The sequence below is a fragment of the Anopheles gambiae genome, chromosome X, assembly GCF_943734735.2.
Source record: "Anopheles gambiae chromosome X, idAnoGambNW_F1_1, whole genome shotgun sequence".
NCBI classification, from domain to species: Eukaryota; Metazoa; Arthropoda; class Insecta; order Diptera; family Culicidae; genus Anopheles; species Anopheles gambiae.
The window spans coordinates 6,115,702-6,137,046 of NC_064600.1; the positions used below are offsets into that span (position 1 = coordinate 6,115,702).

General features: G+C 49.8%; 1 protein-coding gene across 3 annotated transcripts in view; it reads right to left on the reverse strand.

The window, feature by feature from the left end:
* Positions 1-238: 238 nt before the first annotated feature.
* Positions 239-21,345, reverse strand: part of LOC11175606 (hornerin) — a 44,044-nt gene continuing 22,937 nt past the window's right edge. For all 3 annotated transcript variants that reach the window (XM_061651674.1, XM_061651686.1, XM_061651679.1), the window contains exons 3-8: positions 10,981-11,160; positions 10,726-10,884; positions 8,910-9,267; positions 5,841-6,044; positions 1,149-2,273; positions 239-761 (exon numbers count right to left, since the gene is read on the reverse strand). In XM_061651674.1, the coding sequence (XP_061507658.1) occupies positions 1,549-2,273; positions 5,841-6,044; positions 8,910-9,267; positions 10,726-10,884; positions 10,981-11,160 (1,626 nt within the window). In that variant the 3' untranslated portion in view covers positions 239-761; positions 1,149-1,548. The remainder of the gene's footprint in view (positions 762-1,148; positions 2,274-5,840; positions 6,045-8,909; positions 9,268-10,725; positions 10,885-10,980; positions 11,161-21,345) is intronic.

The following is a 21,345-nucleotide window of genomic DNA, read 5'->3' on the forward strand; positions in this document are numbered from 1 at the left end:
ATTATAGCATCTTACTGTTACTAGATTGATTCTGAGCAAATTTGAGCCACTGAAATCAAAGTCGACATTCGGATTTAGTAGGTTCGTTTCTAGAGTGAAGCATGTTATAAAATGTCAGTGAGTAGTCTCCTATAAAAAACAACGGCCTTTTTATACTTACCGTCCGTCTCGCTCTACGCAGAAAAACAGCGTCATTTCAACTTCTTTCGAACAAACAAAAAAGGACACAAACACGACCTTGTTTCGCTTTCAGAAGATTACAAATTAGTTGAATACTTTATTTGTGTCGCCAGCACCGTCCGCAAACATAAAATGCGATGGCGAATAAATACAGCAGAACACCGGGCCACCCACACGTCCCCGTGCCCACCGTAACCGTGGGAGGGAAGGGACGCCCCGGGGGCAGCCCTGCTGGACCCTCTTACCAATGAAATTAACGAATAAAATCTTACATACGAGTACGAAGTAGTTCTACAGGCTAGCATGGTGGTGTTGTTGCTTTGTATGGGTGTGTGTGTGTGTCTGTGTGTGGCCCCTCCAGATAGGCCGTAATCGTTGATTCATCCTCCTTCATCCGGGGATCGATTGGAGCTCTCTGTTTTGTTGAGTATTAAGTACAATTTGAGCAATGGTTCAACATTTTGTTTTGGAGGATTTACACTGGATGGAACGTATTGCGGGACACTGGGCTGATCGATATCCACCATGTGGGAGCGCTGCGCAGTGTGCTTAGCCGACGACGATCTTGCTGTAGTCGGAATCTGAAAAGGTAGAGAGAGAGAGATAGAGCGCGCGCAAGAGAATGCGAGAGAGATAGAGGCACACTGATTAGAACAGTTGTGTGAGGACTCGGGCCATGAGGCCACCGCTAAGGCTCGCTATGGAGCGTAGCGCTACGAGTGATTAGCGACGAAACGGAGTAGGAACGCCTGAGTTAGTGACAGCGCAGTAGTAGCTAGACAGACATGCGTGAAGTTGAGAAAACGTGCGAGTTACGAGGTGACTACAGTACGGGGCAAGGTGTACGAGTGGTGGTGTACGGGCTGTCCAGGCGTCGCCGGTAGTAGTGAGCGAGTAGTAGTAGTAGTAGTAGTGTGTCAGAGACAGTAGTTTGTTTTTAGTACGGTTGCTACAGTCATGCGAATTACCTGAGTATCGACGAAATCGGTCGCTTGCGCACGGTTAAGGCACAAGCGCTCGAAGCAAAACAAAAACACCCACACGCACACACACACACATACACATACACAAACGTAAACGCTACGATATTCTTACTACTGGGTCTAATGTGTCTTTTCTAGATGCTAGAGAACGCGTGACTAAAGGGTTACGAGATGGCGTGCTGGCGTGGCACCGTGAACGTGTGCTGAGCACCGAGGCGCACGCATACATACGCGCGCCCTTGTCTTCACATGCATGGGTGTGTGTGTGTGTGTACGAGCGCGTCTTTGCATCTACCGTGTTGCGTTTATCAGTCGTCTCTGCGTGTGTTGCGAAATTGGAATTGGCACTCGCGCCATTGCGTTGCGTCTGTGCGTCGCCTGCTGTCTACGTATTGGTGGTGGTGGTGGTGGTGGCTGCCGGGCGGTTGCTGCCACCATCGGTCAGCGTGGTCGTGTCGGTCGTCTCGTCCGCGCGTCGCTTGTGGTGCTGCCGGGTGGCCGGGTCCGCGATCTCGTACGCCAGCGACTTCTGCAGCTCGATCCCGTTGCCGAGCTGCTTGGTGAGGTCGCGCAGCTCGGCGGAGGAGACGTGCTTGGGCGGCAGCAGCTCGTACGACACACCGCTCGCACTGTGGCCGAGCTCCGCCCACGGCGCCTTCGACCGGGGACTCGGCAGCCCCTCGTCCTGGTGGTGGTGCTTCGCCTCCCCGCCGTGCTTCAGCGCCATCGAGCGGTAGATGTCGTACGAGCTGGGCAGGCCCGGCTCGCTCGACTCGACGTGCAGCTTCGAGTAGCCGGACGGCGCCCCGAACGAGGTAGTGATCGAGTGCGAGTGCGTCACGGAATCGATCGGACCGGCGGCCGGCACACCGTACACGGACGGCGGCAGGTAGCCGGCACCCTTGATCGGCTTGAACGGTGGCGGGTTCGAGTCGGACGGGATCTCGTACTGAGCGATGACCTTCTTCGGGAAGCCGTCCGCGTGGTGCGGTATCTTCTGGTTCAGTATCTGCCGCAGCACGTCCGACGCTTCGACCACGTTTGCGTGCCCCTTGCCGTACCCGGTCGGGTAGTGGTCGTGATGGTCCGGCTCGTGATGATGCGCCGACACTGTGGGGAAGGGAGGGTGAACCAACGGGGAAGATGTGGAAATAACAGCGGGAGAGTGGTTGTGGATGAGCATCAGTGAACGGCTCGTGCGGCCCCTTCATCTCCGGCGATGTCTCGATCGGTGACGTGACGCACGCGGAAGAACTGCTACGATGTCTTCGAATTTTTGTTCCAAAGTTTGTAGGTTTTTTTTTCTTCAGAAATTTAGTCTTCGTTCGTACGGGAAGTTTGTGATTGGTCCAAAGTCTAAGGTTTGAGTTTAGGGGCATATTTCAAAGGGATTTGCAGTATTTCTGATACTGGGAAACACCCTGAAATCCGTCACCGTCAACTCAACGCATTCCAGACACTCAACTCACCATGTAAACATCTCGAAAAGTTGCAAAATCTTACTAAGATCTTTCAATGATATCTTTCAGTTGAGCGTGAAACAACTTATTGCAAAGGAAACATGTCATTAGAAGCTTCCCAAAATGTAATATCCCAAGCTCGACAGACGCCCACAGAAAAAAAACTAATTCTTTTCCGAAGATCCAACATGCTCCAAAGAGGATGTTCGATGTGAACAATGAACCACGCTACACGCAGCAACGAGACCTCCCTTTGCACGTGTAGCTAGCGCTAGCAGCAAACTTGTGCTGGAACAAGTACGAGCCGTTTGCTTCTGCATCCCACCTGAAATCACCCCTAAACGAGCAGGGTAATTCTGTCGAGGCTCTTCAAAGTCTTGTCCACTCAAACTCCACGCCCCAAAAAGTTTGCCAATAGCCGTTGCCAAGTTGCCCCCCTCTCCCGGTGCGGCAATATCGCCCACCACAGCGCCGTAGATTTATTGATCGATGAACCGTACAAGGCGAGTAATTAATGCTCGATTTCCGGTCTTATCGGGTCGTTAGCGTGTGGCCGCGAACAGAACGTAGCGGTGCCGGCCTAACCTTTCCCGCCAGCGACCAAAACAAACGCACAGCGGTCCAACTTTTCCGACGGTTTGCTGCACGCTTATGCTGCCGTCCTTCACATCCCCGTTTAAAAGGGATGTAATCATTCAAATTACAGCCTTTCATCATGCCTTCCAATCTCACTCTCGCCGTGCAGGCTGTTTGCTTGTCGTGTGTCATCATCCGCCGGCTTTGGAGGCTGTTTTGGAAAGTCAACACCGAAGCTGGCTAATGATAGCCGAACGGCACGCAATCGTAGAGCCTGCCCGGCAAGTTCAACTGTCCCGAAGCTCCCCGACAGGAGTAAACGAAACATTATCCATTCTGGAAGGTTTGCAGGTCGCTCTTTAAACATGTTGCGGTGTGCCCCCGGCATCCAGCGTGCTCCCCCGGGGACCTGCCTGCCCCAGAACTGCAGTTTGTGCGAATGCACTGAATTGCAGCGGCGATGGTGGTGCTGGTGCCAAAACCGCCACAACCTCGGCGGTGCACCACGAACGATGTATAATTGAACTGCCTCGTACCGCCTCGCACAAGCGCTGACGCCCGGGTCACTCCACACCTGTCAGTGGCTTGATAGTGGTTCGTGCCTCGGGGCTATGGTAGCGACATAAAATAATAAAACATACAGGAGAGGGAAACAGAAAAGCACGTAGAGTACGGTACGGTGGTATTTGCATTATCGAGTTACGCACGCTCGGACGCTCATTAGTTACGACATCGATATGATAAATCGCATCACAATTTTGGCCCCACCGCGGGGTGCAGGTATTGTCGCCGATTCCATTACCGTTCCCCCTTCATCACGCGGTGGTCAGATGAACGTAGTGAGGAAGGTAGGGCGGTTCCAAAGCAACCGCCAACCACAAACTGTTTAATAGTGTTTAACGAGTGCCACAGTTTCATAACTGTTGACTCGATCCAATCGGTTCAGTGCGTTCCGCTTTCATCCGCTGCGCGGACTGCTCTCCCCGGCGAAGGGTAGGCGGGTGGGGCACAAGCATTTTGCAAGCATAAGTGCTTGTTGACAGTGTTTGAAGTTCAAGTTTGAACAGCCGTGCTCAAAGTTTGTTCTAGAGCTAACCGAATGAAACATAATCCAAAGCAATTTAGTGGCGCAAATCTTTAAAAAAGATACAACAAAATCTTTCCGGTCGCAACAAGAAAGAGCGAGAGAGAAAATGATGTATTTTATTTGGCTAGCTTTGACTTGCAGGTTGTCCCACTAGGTCCAATAATTTACCTTGCGCAAATATTTGCATCTACACCCCGAACCGGTGCAATGTACTCTGTGCGCTGTGTAAGCCGACACCGTTCGAAATATACATAATGAATTGATTTATCACGCTCCAGCCGAGCCAGCTCATTCGAATCATTTCATAACCGCACCGAAGCATCATGTCAGTCCTCCCCCCCCCCTGTCCCCCATCCTTCTCGATGGGGTGTACAATTTACATCGTATGCCCAACGGGCGTAAACCGACCCACCGACGCAGCCCATCTGATAATTCGCCTAATAGAGATGAAGCTGCACTGTCGCGAAAAAAAAGAAGCAAACAACCGGAATGCATTTGCATTCTGCCTTTCCCGTGAAAGCACCACTATTGGTTTGGCTTTTATTGAATTGAAATGTTTACCGAGCTCTTTCACCCATCGGTCGTGGTGAAATAATGATAATAAAACCAACGGTTGCGCTACATATTTAAAACCAAACGCCACTGCACATTGGTTAGTGGTTGCGTGGAGACCGATCAAAGCCGTTTTTCGATGTTCTTTAGCTATTTAATTTAACAAAAAGGGTTTCCAAACTAATCACACAAAGTGGACGATGGCAGTTGTGGCAGCTCCCTGTCGACCAAAATGAGCAACACAAAAACGATCAAAATGCTGCCTGTCCATTCATACGGCCGTTTGCAGCACAATTTCAACGAGTTGAGTTTGCCCCAAAAAAAAAAATTAATAATAATGAACAAAGCTCTGTTTCAACCTGCCCGGTGTAGTGAACTGCATTATAACTACAAATTTCTAGCGCAGTGTTTTATTTTTCTACCGCGAAATAATATCCATGCTCCTGGTTGGGAGGGCCACGGGGTAAATTATGCGCTGCTTGCAACAGTTGCCATTTTTCCGCATTGTTGCGTTGCAAGTGCGGTTAACCAAGTTTCATTCATGCCCACCTGCACCCACACACACACACTCACACAAGAACATGAAATTTATTTCATTAATGATCTGTGTTTTCCATCCAACCGATCCTTCCCATCGCCCACCGCCAGCCGTGTATCTATTTTGCCAGCCGCACACACGTGCGGGCTAAATGATGCGCAAATAATTGCTTGCCTTCCGTATGCAAAAAAAAAAATAATAAAACCCCCTACGCCGCCTGTGTTTTCAGCCCTCCCACCTTCGCTGGTTTTGAGCCGTATCGATTACCTCCGCAAAAACCAATCATCTTCGTAATGCCGAGCGTTTATCGCTGTGGCAACTTTTCGCCACACATCATTGCCCAGTGTGCGGTTCGGGTTTCGTCTGTCGTCTGTCGGTGCGAGCGACAAATGTGGCACGTTTCGGGCTGGCGGAGTGTTGGGCAGAAAAGGGATGCTTCTCCCCCCCCCCCGCGCACTACTTACCATCAGACGAGTGGCCGTACTTGCCGGCCGGCACGTAGCTGCTGTGAGGATGGTGGTCGTCCAGATCCGCACCGTACGAGTTGTGCGACGGTGCCTTGTGCGAGCCCTTGGACGGCGGGATGTAGGACGGGCCGGACGGGCCGCTCAGTGCACTGTGCGAGGAGTCATGGCCGTAGCTCGTTGGGCCTTCGTAGCTGGTGAAGCCTTCGGTGGAGTGGGATAAACAAAGGAAAGTCAGGTGTCCAAACAACACACGGAAGAAAAAAACATTAGTAAGCGGATGATCGAAGTAAAAAGGGGGCTGGTTTTTTTGTTTTTTTTTTTGTGCAATTTTGTGCCTGTGAAAACATGAAAAAGGGAACAGTTTTGGTTTCTTGTATCCTTTGCTGTGTCCGCAGAGCCGTTTGGAGCGACATCTACATGGGTACTAACACGCCTTAAAAGCAGACTCAAAGTAAAGACATGTAAAGACCAAACAAAACCATGGTAAAGCAAACGAAGAAAACCCAGTCCCACCAAGTGTATTAACTTTAAATCAATCGTGCGAAATGAAAACGCCTGCAGCTATGCAATCCGGTTGACAAAATCGTCCTCTTTACGAGAGCGGCCTTGCTGAGAGCAGTGCCGTTGCACGAGAGCCAAATTGTGCAAAATCCAACCTTACCCTAACAAGCTAACCCCTTCCTCCCCCCCCCCCCCCCTCTTCTGCACCCCTTTTCAAGCCATCGTTCGAATGAGAAAGCCTCCAGCACTTCCCGGGTCCCGGTGGTTTTGCTCCACTCCAAATCTATCGATTTCGGGTTTATCTTCGGCCACAACTGGCGATCCGGGCGATATGCACACGGCCGAGAGAGAACGTCAAAAGCAATTTCAAAACCTCGCCTCCACTCCCCGCGGTGAGCAACCCTCGGAGAGGGTAACAAATTTACGGCCCGCACAATGCGGAGGGCACCCCCCGCGCCGCCTGGTTTGGTTTAATCGAAAAATTTTCACCAAAAAAAAAATAAATGAAAAGGAAAACAGAAAGGAGATGACACACACACACACAAACTGCCCCAGTTCGGTGGATAAGAGGGGGGGGGGGGTGCTTTGGCGAACGCAACAGATTAGTGACCCACGCCGCACCCATTTATCTTTATCCCTTTCTTGTGCGGTCCGCAGTGCCAGATATATCGGGGACTATTTCTTTTCCCCTGGGGAATTTGAGTGGTGAGCCCCCCCCCCTCCCCCCTCCCACTCCCTAGCATACTTCAGATACTGCGAGTTTCAGAGTGAAAGAAAGGAGCAACGCCACAGCAAAAAAAAAAAGAAGCTATAACAACACAAGAATCTTGCTCGGGGCGCGCCGGAGGCCAGGAAATGAGAGGAAATACAAATGCGAAACGGAATATCGGAAACGGGAAATCAGCCACCCTGGATGGTCTGTTTTTTTGTGTCTGTGTGTGTAAGCTCTATTCCCCGTTTGATACATCCTGGGCAGCTTCGTCGTTGGGGGTTTGCTCCTTTGATTGTTCCTTTCGTTTGTTGCGGAGCTGCCTTTTCGTTGTCGAGTGCCATTCCTTGCCGCCGGAGATGCATGCAGATGCAGTGGGGCACGGGGACGGAAAGCTCGGCAAATATCGTCATCATCACGCTTTCCCCCAAACCACCGGGGGTTTGCACAGGGGAGTGGCGGGCGACGTAAGTTAAACAAAACCAGCATCGTGGCTGAAAAGTCGTGAATGGAAACCAAAAAAAATCAAAAGGCAAGAGAAACACAAAAACGGAAATAGTTGACCGTTGTTGACGTGATTCTTCCCTTTCCTGCACGTCCCCAGCCCAGGTTGCGATTGGAGCGTGACTGTCGCCCACCTTCACCACATTGCATTGCTTCATCTTGCACGTTCTTGGGCCGCTTTTGACAGCGATTTATATTCGCTGCTTTCGGCGAGTACTTCTTGCACTGTTTTTTGTTTGAGATTTGTGAGGAAGAAAACGAGATTTTTGTTAGTTGTCCTTTTTTTTTTTTTTTTTTTTTGGTTCGGTATGCTCCATTCAACTTTGCCCACATCCTCACATTCATCTGCCGGTTTTGAAGTTGGCTTGCGGGAACTGATTGTCTGATCTGTTTGAAGCATCGTTAAAACTGTAAACAATCGATCGTTTCAAGATGATGATTCTTGCGATGGAATTGCCTGTGTGTGTGTGTGTGATTCGGACTGTTGCGTTTCGGAAGTCAAGAGCGCTCACCGGCACACCGGCACGAGGAGCTCCCGCTGGGCGCTCCCAGCCAGCTGAAGATTCCAATTAATTAGCTAATTAATTATCGTTTGCCTCGCCGCAAAACAGCGCGTAACACATCCGGCGAGCGAATCGCACCGGAAGCGGAATAGATCTGCTAAAGGAAGGTAGCTGCTGGAATCGCTTGTGGAAACCACAGGCCCGCCAGGAGTTAAGATGCGTCCTCGGAGATTTTACCGAGCACAGCGCCGCTTCCAATGGTTGCACAATCCATAAAGCATCAACTGCGCCCGTCGGAAGACGAAATTTACAACAATTTCCATCGCCCGTCATGCGGAACCGAATACACTGAATAACCGGCAGTCGCAATGGCGCACTTTGGCGTTCACGGGACACTTGCGGCGTAAAACTTCCCCTCCATTACTCATCGACACAAGGACGAGCGGTGTTGGAGTGGCAATGTGATGTGGCTTTGTTTTTTTTTTTCAACGAACATACAATTCATTTTCACATCCAATTGAAAGGCGAGGCGCCTTGGTGGGAAACGCTTCATCGGAATTACAGGGTTGACTCTTTCGTATGGGAAATGAAATTCAAATGATGGAAATTGGACTCTACGGCACCCTTGTTGGACAGGCACCATGAAAATTCCTATTGGATTTGTCCGACAAGGGTGCTATAGAGTCGAATTCCTATTACATTAAGTTCATTTCACGTAAGAAGGAGCCAATAAAGTGTCCCACAGCTATGAGAACTCCCTGTGGAAAACCCTGTAATAGCAAAAAGAGACAACACACACCCACACAAAAACCCTAGCATTTCATCCAATGTCTCAACAACTATACTTACTTTCACCCGACGCATCTCCATGGCCGTGACCGTGGCCGGAGGAGGACGAGGACGACGAGCCGGACAGCCCGGACAGCCCGGAGGACGAGGCGGACAGGATGCCGGTCAGCTTGGACAGCGGGTGGGCCGAGTGCTTCGGCGGGATCAGGTGCGCGGACAGGGCAATCTTTTTGCCGACGCCCGTGACGGCGTCGCCGCCGGACGCGATCAGCTTGCCCGCGCCGCTCACCAGGTAGCCCGAGCCCTTGATCAGCTGGCCCTTGATGGCGGTCACGCCGCCGGTGATGGCCTTCACCGCCTGGAAAAGCGTGTTCAGGATCGACTTCTTCAGCGACCAGCCATCGAAGTGGGTGTCCTCCTGTGGAAACAAGAAAGGGTAAGCAAAAGCGTTAATAGCAGCAGCAATTCTGACTTCGTTGCTTAATGAGGCACGCGGTGGCATGATTTTCTGCGACAAGCATTATCGTTGGCGGTTGTATTTTTTGCTACGGTTGAGCGATGTCTTTGCCGGAAGGATGTATTGCTGCCGGGCGACAAAACAACAACCACATCCGCTGTGGGGGTGTAAACGCAAGCACGTTAAATCGTTTCTCCCGGCTGACGCATCACGGACGAGCGCAGCAAACTGTAAGCAAATTACGGGTGCCGCGAATCATCTCGAAGCCGCACAAACCATTTTTCCACTCGAGCGCGTGAAGTGTTCTGTTTTTCGCAGCCGCAGCTGTAGAGCATTCTTGGAACGAATCAAACCGGAGCATTGAAATTTAGAAAGCCGAGAAAACAAAACAAGATAATAGCAATCGAAGATGTTGGGAATCACATCCCAGCAAAAACCCCCAGTAACCATTCGCGATGGGGTTCTTTCTTTTATATCTCAACCTGGGTTTGAGGTTAGGAGCAGTGAAAACAGTCCGGGTTATAGTTCTATTTCCGTACCGGTACCAGACCTTTGCACCCGTGCGTTAGCGAGTGAAGGTCGTCGGCGGGGACTACATATTTAACCTCCAAACAAAACAAAAATTGAGCGAACAAGCACACGAAAACACTAACGACGCCAGCAACCCGTGTTCACCCGTAAGTGCGCTTTAGTCGTTAATTTACGTCATCCAGCTCGGGTGCCCTGTTAGCCTGGTTTGTTGGAACGCGACAAAACCAAACGGTGGCCACTTTCCCGGGCCAACACAAGGCCGACCTGCTAGGCCGTACTTCCGACTACGCTATTATCTTGTCAATTTTTAACGCGCCCTCCCACCATTGCGTACGTTTGGAGGTTTGGGAGCATATGTGTGCGGCTCGAGTGTCACATTTCATGGGCGTTTGATGATAATCGTAACTTATTTAGCATGCATGACATAGGGCGACAAAGGGCGACTCGCTGTGTGCTATGGGTGCTTTTGCGCCATGATATGCACAGCACGGGCATGTTTATGATCGCCCGGTGTCACCGAAACGGGGCACCACATTAGCTTTTGAGCCCGTCCCTGGTGCCGACCCGCGAAGCCTCATTCTCACGCGTGTCGGCGTGGTCCTAACCGGCAATCCGGCAAATGGTGGAGCATGGGTAATAATTGAAAATGTGTAACCTGCTGCGACCTGAGCAGGGAACTGCCTGAGACGATGGGAGAGCTCTACACCATGATACGTAACGTTTCGGTTCCCGACAGCCGATCCGTGCCTCTATGTGTTTTGACATCTATTGTTGAGCTCCAGAAGAATTGTGGCGGATTAGGATTACGTTACTGTTGGTGCGTTCGGTTGAAGTTTGGAGCGGCTACAGCTGGCGCGATCAACACCTCACCGGCTAGTGCCTACTTACGTGCGGTTTGTCATACGAATGTCCGGACGAGCTGCCGTAGCTGCTTCCGTGGCCTGCGCTGCCACCGCTGCTACCGTGCCCCAGACCGGAGCTGAGCGATGAGCTGCTGCTGCCGGCGACCAGTGAAGCCGAGGCAGACCCAATGCCCGACAGTAGTGTCTGTAGCAGCAAGGAGAGAAGGAAAGAAACAGTCAAAAATCAAAAAGGATCATCAAAAAGGCCCCCCTCCCGCCTGGAAATGCCGACGGCACCTACCTTCTTCAGCCCGGACAGCAAATCGAACGAGCCGCTGCCAGACCCGAAGCCGGACCGCTTGATGCGCGCCACGTCCTCCGTCAGCAGCTCCACCTCGGCCAGGTCGGTCGGATCCAGGCTCGGGCTGGCGGGTTTGGCGTACGCTGCCAGCGGCAGCAACACAGCGATCAGCAGAATGATCTGGAAGGAAAGAGGAACACACACACACACACACGCATCAGTTAAATCGTCAGTCTTGAACAATGCTTGAGCGACACAAAGCCACTTGCGAGCTCCACAAGAGGTACTTTCACAACAGCGCAGCTACACTTCATTCTGTTGCGCTCGGTTGCCACGCTCATCACCAGTGCCTGCCTGTGACGGTGTATGTGTTTACACTCTCGTGCTTTAATTGATACTCGTACTAATAATGGTAATGAGTTACCGCCAGGGGCCGGCAAATAAGAAGCAGAAGCGCCTGGATCGAAGCATTTGCATTTTCCAGTAGGAAAATGTCATCTTCCTATAGGGAGCTTTAATTTGCTCATGTGTGAAGAACATTCCTTTCTGAAATGGGACCGGAAACTTCTTGCCAGTGGAATATTGCAATGGAGTGGAATGTTAGAGCTCAAGCAAACAATCTGAAGTTGCTTTTGAATATTGTTCAACGGTAAGTAAACATTTGACAGCCTACTGAAATACTGATGCCTACCTGAACTTTGTTCGATCGGTAATGAACATTTGCTTTCTCCGATATTAACGTACGTCTACATTACCCGGGTTCGTTTCTTTAATGCTCATTATGTTGCAGTAAAATTGTTTGAAGCTTGATTTTAATTGAGTTTGTACTTATTTGAAAGCCAATGCTTAATGTTGAACGTATTTAGATAAAGTATTTAAAATTAAATTATCAATTCAATGGTTTAATTACGGTTGAACAATGTTCAGATAGACATCCACATTTCAGTTGACTGTCAAATGTTTACCTACAATTCAGCAATGTTCAAAAGTACCTATGAATTGTTCATTTGGGCTTGAAAACGGTGTATTTGTTTCCATCTAGCTCATAAAGTCTAATGCTTATGACACACACACAATGCAGGTGCAATGATAGATATATTCATGAGAATAGTGGTCTAGAGGAAAATAAATACAATCAACAATGCAGTACCTCAAGGTAAGCTACTATTCTACCTTTGAACGATAAACAGTATCGAGAGCATTATTTTGAGCTTGAAGCTCTGATCTCAATTGTTGAATTATTAGATAAAAATGGATGTTCGACGTAGCTTTGAAAAACAATAACATTCCGTTTTCACAGTAATCGCCATATTAAGGTTTTTTTTCCGACAAGCATTTTATCATATATGAACCAAATAAAATAAATCTGCTTATTAATCCTTAAGCAGGCAGCAAGTAGTTGTACTTATGTTCCCTTGGAGCTCTTGAAAGGCTATAAAGATTGATTTTCACTGCTAATATTTCTTATTCCCTTATTACTGCTTCTGAAGTAAGCCGCTAACACAAACGGTTAAAGATGCTTTGGAATAGTTTGAACTGTATAAATAATTTCTAGAATTATATTCGCATTTGAAGCAATGCCCTCCTCGGACGTCCCTAAATAGACTTAGTTTCGATCCGCAAGAATCAAACTTGCAAACAGTGCTCGAGGTTGTCGAGCCCTGCGTGACGCCGCAATCGGATGTAATGATGCCCGTGACGCCCGACCCAGCAAACCCAGCTTAAAGGTTAGCGTTTGTCTCGTTTTCCTTCATCCGCTCGCATCCCGCACCTTCGCTGGGCAGCGAAGGGTAACGCTTTTGCCATCATTGCACAAAAGCGTAAACTTCACACGCGGGCGGGCGAGAGCGCGTGCCCGCACCATGGCAACCTCTAAGCGGGGGAACACCTGCCACCGCGCAACAAAAACCAGCGAAAGGGGCCGACTAATTGTTGCTGCTCGTTTTGCTTATTTGTTGCCATTCGTTTGTGCCCTCTAATTAGGTTGTGCCCAGGTCGGTGCGAGGCACGGGATTAAAGTGACAACGAAGCGTGCGCCATCAATCGACACCTTCTGTGCTGCCCCCGGTCCCCCGGGGGACTGGTGTTTGTGACCGTACCACTTTGTGTGGCTTCGACGCATCTCAGACATCGTCAGCACACGTTATGTCCACACAAACATCCACAAAAGCCATCGAAGTGTAAAGTTGTCAAAGTTTAATTGAAATTTAATTATTTCGATTCCTTCCGTGCCAAAGGTGAACGGGTTGTGGAGGACGCAGGACATCTAGCAGGAGTCAAACAGGAGAGGAGCACTTCACCAAAGCAACAGCAGGCCGTCCCAGCTACCAGCAGCAGCAGCACCAACGGTGTGCAAGATTGCCTAGCGAAACTAGGGAAACTTTCCGCACCGGAATAGTTCCTCAGCCTCTCAGCGCACCTCCGACTACTGCTCCACCGACTCCGACTGCGGCGGACGACGAGAACCGTGTGCTCCAAAGTTCAGGCCCGTTGCTTCAAACCGGGTGGCTGTAATTAAATTCCTTGCCCGACGGTTTTGCATTGCAGTGCGCTTGTTAATTGAATGTCCGGGTGCGGATCCTTTTCACAATTTGACCACACAAGCACACAGAGTGAGAGAGAGAGAGAGAGCATGGACTACAAAGAGGACACCCCATAAGCACCTTAAAACAACAACAGACACACACACACACACACACACACACACGCCGCTTCCAAAAACTGGCCAAATTATGTAGCCAATTATTGTCGCTCATTATCGGCGACAGGGGAGCAAACTGCCCGCGTACCGGTACCGGCGCTGTCCCTTTTTGGTTTTTGGTGCAAAAATTAATTTGGACACTTCCGGGGCTCTACGTGGAACAACTTATTCTGTATTTTTTTTTTTTTTTTGAGGGACTCCCCCAAAACACATCAAGCTGCGCTATACATAGACACAAGGCAAAGTTGGAACTTCGAGCTTCCGGTAGGCTGTTTGCCGTTTTGTCTCTGCCCGAGCGACTCGCGTTCGATTTTTCCTACATCAATCGAAAGCCCACCAGGCCGCCCAAAGACACGGTGGGCTGCTGGCGAGCGCAATCGTTCGTGCTCAATGGTTCGGCTACAAATGCTTAAATAAATGCGTTCGCTTACAGATACAGAACGTACGCTCGGCATGTTTGCCCTAAATTACAGGGTTTTCCAGGTGTTCTCATAGCTGTGGGACACTTTATTGACTCCTTCTTACGTGAAATGATCTTAAAGTAATGGGAATTGGACTCTATAGCATCCTTGTCGGACAAATCCAATAGGAATTTCCAACGAGCCTGTCCAACAAGGGTGCCGTAGAGTCCAATTTACCATCATATGAAGTACACTTCCGAGAAGAAAGAGTCAAGGAAGTGTCCCACAGCTATAAGAACACCTGGAAAACCCTGTATCGGTGTGCATCTGTGTCCGGGCAGGAAAGCGTGAGATCCCCGAGAAGGCCATTAAAAAAAGTCGTTTTCTTGCCCGGTGTGTTTTTGTTTTTTTTTTTTTTTTTGCTTCGATTGGTCGTGTGGGTTGAAGAATCAGCATGCGCGGCACATTTCGTTGCCAAGCATTGTTTGATTCCGTTGTGCTGTGTGATGGAAGGTGTAACATCCGATTTCCGCAGCTTCCGAGTGAGCGTGGTTGTTTTGGTCCCACAGATACACACAAAAGGGCAATATTGGATGATGCATTTTCAGGTGTTTCGCTCCCAGCTGCCACAGGTGATTGCACTTTTTTGTGTCCCCTCCCTCAAACACTTTCCAGCCACTTTAGAGCCCAGCATATGCACGCTCGCCGGGCGGGTGGGGGTTTGCTTCAGCACAGAAAAAGAATCGAATTTTCGGCCAGCGAACGATCGTGAGGATTAGAGCCGGTGCAAGGGAAGATACGCTTCGGTCTCGATTGCTGCCAAGCAAGCAATAACGTCGATTGCATCTGCATCCAACGATCGCTTCTGGTTGCAATCGATGTGTGTGTGCCGATTGTGGCCCACAAGAGTGCCCCAAAGCACTCTGGCGGGAGGAAACAAACAAAGAAAAACAAAACAAAAAAAAAACATACTCAAATCCCAGGAAACGCTATCGCTACGCCAGAACCAATATTGCAGCTTTATTGGCCCTAACAGCTAATATTGGCCAATAAATATTTTTCTCCCCCATTTGCTCCCGGTGACCGCCCGGTTGGAATCGATAGATAGGCAATTACCCGTCCCGAAACACAGGACATTTATTGTTCGACCACTGTGTGTGTGTGTTTATGTGTTTTTTTTTTCTTTCTTTCTTGCTTTCCCTTGGTTTAACTTCGTGTGCATGGTAGTGGCGAGTCCTCTGCTTTTTTTTTACGACTCCAAAACCAGAGCCACACTGATAATGACATTAGGTATTTCGATACTAGCAGCCATCAAAGCCACGGTGCGAAAAGTGAAATCCAACTCCCTGGAACCATGTTTGTTACCAATTTACTGTCTTTTTTCTGTTCCATGCCCCACCAACAACAAGAATACGAACTTAGTCCGACATCTTCACGAAGCGTTGGCTGACCGATGGCGCCTGATTTGCCTCCGGGCTAGCATAGAACTCAGAAACCAATGGGCTTTCAAGCGTTGGCCGGCCGTCTGCCATCATAAAATCAAATCGATTCTTGATGCAGAGGACACAGCTATTTGCTGCTATTGCTGTTGCTGATTTCGTTACTTTCACGACTGCCAGCAAACCGTATAATTGTTTTGAGCCGGGTTTCGGACAGCATATTTTCCCTCTGTTTTGCAAGAGGCAGAGTGAAATTCTTCAGAAATTCACAGAATACGGTCATCATTCGCAATTTCGTTCTGTTCGGATTGTTTTTTAGTATTTTTTTTTTTTTTTGCATTGCTGCGGCACAAACGGTCTTCATCGAAGATTTGTTGTGGCACTTCCTTGGTCCTCCAAGCAGTCGATGTCTTCCAACAACAAAAAAAAAAGGAAGGAGGACAAAAACGCGTGGGATTGCCACTGTCCCGACTGGATCGACCGACCGCTTTCCACAGCCAAAGTGATCGAAATTCCTGCGATTAGCGGACGAAAATAGCTTCCCAGCTCACAGTGTGACGTGTGACGTGCAGCGTCTGGGAAGGGTTTTGTGGCTTTGAAGCCCCGAGCGATGGCTGCGGTAGCCGCTTTGCGGGCTAGAAGTCACCGACCATCATGCCCAAAAAGCCGCCGGCCACTAATTGCGTTGCCAATTGGATGCACTTTCGACCCCCGCGACACTTTATTAGCTGTTTGCCTGCGCATTTGCAAATGGCCGGTAAGCCACGAGATTATTGCTTCACTGCGCTGCCTGCGGGAGAACGAGTAACGGGATCAAAGGATGACCTGACCGGTCGTGCCTGCCTTAATGCCCGCGTCACCGGACAGCGCAATTAACCAAATAACTCAAAAGCTTGCATTATCTCGCGCCGATACTGTAGCGTCAATTAATTCTGATGCATAGCTCGCACACACACACACACACACACACACACACACACACACACACACACACACACACACACACACACACACACACACACACACACACACACACACACACACACACACACACACACACACACACACACACACACACACACACACACACACACACACACACACACACACACACACACACACACACACACACACACACACACACACACACACACACACACACACATCTGCTCTTGGTGGTGCATCTTGGTGGCGTCGGAATTGGAGCCAGCTCGCTGCAGTTTCGTCTTGGTTTTGTCCCGGTTTCCGGTGGCGTGTTCACCGGTGCGGCCCATATTTTATCGCTGATACAGCGGTCGTTTTTTGTCGATGCACGTACGTCACTGCGTGTGTTTGTGTGTGTGTGTGTGGGATGGTGTGCTCTCCAAGAGATCGAGTGATTACTTATTCAAGCCCTGCCGTTCGGGTGCGCACGGATGATGCGAAAATGATGATAAAATGCGCCACCGTTGCGAACGATAAAATTGGACCTGTTGAGGGCATTTGGAGGGCTAGTTGGCAACTTGACACCTCGCGCTGCAGCAGAGGGAGGAGAGGACCGGCCGGGATAGCTCTTCCCTGTTTTGAAGTTGATACCTGAGAGTAGCCGGGTACGCCTTGCAGCCCGTTGAAAAGATGTCAGAATGGAGCACTACTGCCAGCCGAGCTGTTCAGCATATAATCGAGTAACGCTTCTGGAAAGTACGGTTCGGGGGGTGTATGTGTGTGTATGTGCTCGTGTATGTGTGCTACGTATTACCTTTCCAGAGGACCAGCTGTTGGCTGACGCTCGGCAGCACCATCTTCTTGCCATTGCCTATGGCCGCACTCAGCACGAGCGATGTCTTGAGCAGCACCGCAGGACACTACCGGCAACAGTGTCGTTTCTTACGCGTGGAATGTAACCGAAACCGAAAAATTGAACTTCTCCTTGGCGTATTCTGGAGCCAACCGAAACACAAGAACTCGCTTGGAGAGTGATACTTTTCACGCCCCGCTTTGAGTCGCTCCGAATCGTTACATGGATGCGTTGCCCTGCAATGCCCAGCAGTTGGAGATGCAAATGTCTCCGGGATGTTTGTGCTTCCAAAACAAAAGTTTTTTGTTTTTTTTTTCGTTGCTGCCCGTAGTGAGTTAATTGAACTTTTATTTATTTCGTCCAACTAGCCGAGACAGCAGCCACTTGCCGGGGTTTTGCGAAACTTTTCTCATCTAACCCCTCCGGATGGTGCGCCATAAAACTGGCAACCAGCTCCAACTTCCAGCCTGACAGCCGTGAGCGACGTGCCCTGGGACAGAGATGGGAAGCACAACTTCTGCGGGGGGAGAAATGGGAATTTCAGGGCCAGTTTCTCCGGCTAAAGTGTGTGCTTGTAAATGGCACGGAAGAGTTCCCCGGGTGCGCGGCAAACGGTGACAAAATGGTTCCAACTTTGGTTTTGCACCACTGCACAACTGCACCGTACACAGCAGGGAGTTGCGCGAAGATTAATGCACGACCCGGAACATAGAACCGCACGTCCGCACACGGTTGCGGTTTGTGTGCCGTTGTTTGCCCGCCCGTCCTGTTGGTTGCCGCCAAACCCTCCCGGAAACGGTGCGTGTTCTTTAGAAAGCGAACGAGATTAGCAGGCTGGCTGTGTTTTGCCACAGGAAGTTTCCTTCCCGGCGGGGAAGGGCAAGAGCTTAACGAACTCTTGTTGCAGGTGGGGATACTTCCAAGATGCTCCACAACGCTCACAAACGCTGCCGAATGAATCTTTATTTGCATCTTCACTTGTTACGACTTTCAGAAATGGTGCGGTGCGGGAGTGGGACGGCAAGAACAAACAAGGCCTGTCGGTAGCTGCACACGCACGCACCCACGCGAATGTGTGCCGAATCTTTCCTCGAAAATCCCCAAAAACACATCCCCGTTGTCTCTGAGCTCGGTTCTGTGCTTTGGTGGCGTCTTTCTCTTTTCCGTTTTTGTTGCAACGTTTGCGGGGTGGATATTATGCCACACACACACACACACACGGGCTGGCTGTGCGCGATAGCGAAAACGCGTTGCCCGTTCTGTGCACCAAAATCTTAAAATATCGTATTGCCGGGGTTGTGCGCGCCTTATCGGGGCGGCAGGATCGGTGTCTCAATCAGGCGACGGGAAATGGATTCGCCTCGGTCGGAAACGTGCACCGGAACATAAATTTTCCTCCGTTATCTTAATTTATGTTTTTTTTGTTTTCCCCTCTCCCACCCCGCGCTACCCTTTCGCTCGGTGTCTCTCTCACACAGGCGCGTGGTGCACGCGGTACCCCCATTTGTTGCTGCCCTGGCGCCCCAAAGGTCCTTTGTGGCGTGTATTTATTTTCATGTTTCATTTTCCGTTCCGTCTGCGCCGACAATGTTTTATTTTTCCATATGTGTGTGTGTGTGTGTGTTTTCTCTCTCTCTCACACACACACACTCTCTCCGTTGTTGTTGTTCCACTTTCCGCTTTGGCGTTGAAATGTGACGTGACGGTTGCGTTTGCCCGGCGTGAAACCTGCCAGCAGGGATGCCTTAAAAAAGCCTCTTTATGGCGGGCGCTGGGTGCGAGCAGGGAAGCGAAGACAGCGCCCATCCAAACACCGCACACCAGTGAGCGGAAAATCTGCTTTTTAACTCAATTCCAGCGGCGAGCGCTTTCTTGGCACACTTAATCGGAAAGCAATTTCACCTTTTGTGCTGAACGTTTGCTTGCCCCGGAACAGGAAGCACGCTGGCCCGCAGGCGCTTTCGGCGGAACGGGTAGCGTTCTCGGCGGGAAATTGTTTCGGCGTTTTCCGTGCATACATCATGCCGTTTTATTTTCACAGAGGGAGGGGTGGGGGGGGGGGGTGCGAAACCTGCGGAAGTATTCTATTTTAATTGCCAACCACTGCTGCTGCAGTGCTGGCAGCCGATTTTGGCAGCTTTACTTGGCAGCCGCCGCATCCGCCCGGCACGCAGGCAAGTTCCGAGCGCTTCGGGAACCTGGGAGCATTTTGCCGTGCAACTCGATTATCCTACAATCGACATACGGCCCAGTGCCCGGGCTTCGTAAGACAAACACCGGGTAATTATAGTCATTAGTCGACATTCAGCACCAGGAGCAGCGAAACGCCCAACAACAACAACAACTACTACTACTACTACAACAGCACTTATCGCTTAGCGAGTTCAGGACCTACTACCCATTCACCATGCTGCAAAGTGCTGACTCGACGTGCTTCCAATTAATCTTGTTTACAGGATCCCGAACCCGCAAACACCGACGCGATGTGGCAAGCAAGTGGGATTCCCTTTTTTGTTTTTTTTTCCCCCTCAAGCCTCAAGCCGAATTCTACCAAGGTGGAGCGGGGCGCATTAATGAAGATATCGAATTCGGGCGCGCAGGAAGGTCCCCGGGTCCCATCGATCAACCGGCACACAGCCGAAATGCGCTGGCTTAGTTAATTGTCCCCGACCGGTGGCCCGTAGAAAATGGATCTGTCACAGGTGGGAGTTTTCTGTCGCACGGTGGTGACTTGCGTGCAGAGAAAGAGGAAAGAAAAAAAGGACGAGCTTCGTGCGCGAGCCGCACAGCACGTACGGGAAAGCATATCGTTCCGAAGCAGATTCAGTTTAAGCGGGTGTGTTTCGAGCGGCGCACGTAGCGCAATCGGTACAGCGCTTGGTGTGTTAATTCCGGGGAGGAGCCTGGGAATGGATCAAATCTCTCTCTCTCAGCCCCTCGTGTTCAGGTGCGCTTTTCTCGCCGTCGTTCTTATTCTCTGCAGATTTATAGAGCCGTATGGGTGTTCTAAATAAAAGTAATAGTGGGCTACAAAAGATTAAAAAGGAATATAATGAAGAGTAAGGAATATAATAGTAGGTGTAGGTGGTGGATCTCCTTTGAATAATACAATAATGTAACTCATTCTAATTATAAATGTCGAATAAATACAGCACAAGATACAAGATCGTTGCCACTAAATGTAGGCTCCAACTCTCACCTATGTTCGTGTCTAAGGCATCAATATTTTAAGGATTAAATAAATAAATCAAATCCGAACAAAGCACGACTTTTCAAACCGTCCCCTTGCGAATATCATTACATTATAAATCAATAAAACGAAATTATTAAAAATTCATATTTGAAAATAAATTTCAAATAAGACTTTAAAAACGTTCACACAGCACAGCAATACAACAGCGAAAGAACTTCCACTTTCGACCAACACCAAAACGGGGAAGAAAAAAAAACCTTTCATTCCGCCGGGTGTTTGCAAAAGCAGCAAACAACACATCAATTGAAGATGGGAAAGAAAGCAGAGCGCACCCCACACATTGCTGTTCAAATATTTGCAATTTAGTATTGTTTTGCTTGATAGCGCGTCCCCCCATTCGATGCCGACCGGGGTAAAACATCCAGAACGCAAACCCAAGCAAGCAAAACCCACCCTGCAACGAGCTGCAAATGAAGGCCGGGCCGAGAAGAAATGCAAAAAAAAAAACGATACCAACCGCTTGCAGGTACACAATAACACAATACTTCAGACAAAACTGCTATCGTCCATTTCGGTATGGGTAAGGGGGGAGGGGGGAGGGGGGAGGGGGGGGGGACGTGAAAGGTCTGCTTTACTGCCAGGGGGAGCTTCCTTTCACTCTCAAGAAAGGAACGTGCAGAAAAGGAACGGGCAAAAAAACAGGAGTGGAGCAGCAAACACATATCGGTATCGTTTCGACAACGGCACTCCGCTTTGCCATCTTGTGCAGATTTTACAATCTCAGCCCCTCTTCAGCGTGTTTTCAGCCCCTCTTCAGCATCTGATCTGTGCGCTGTGCATTTGTGCACCTTTCA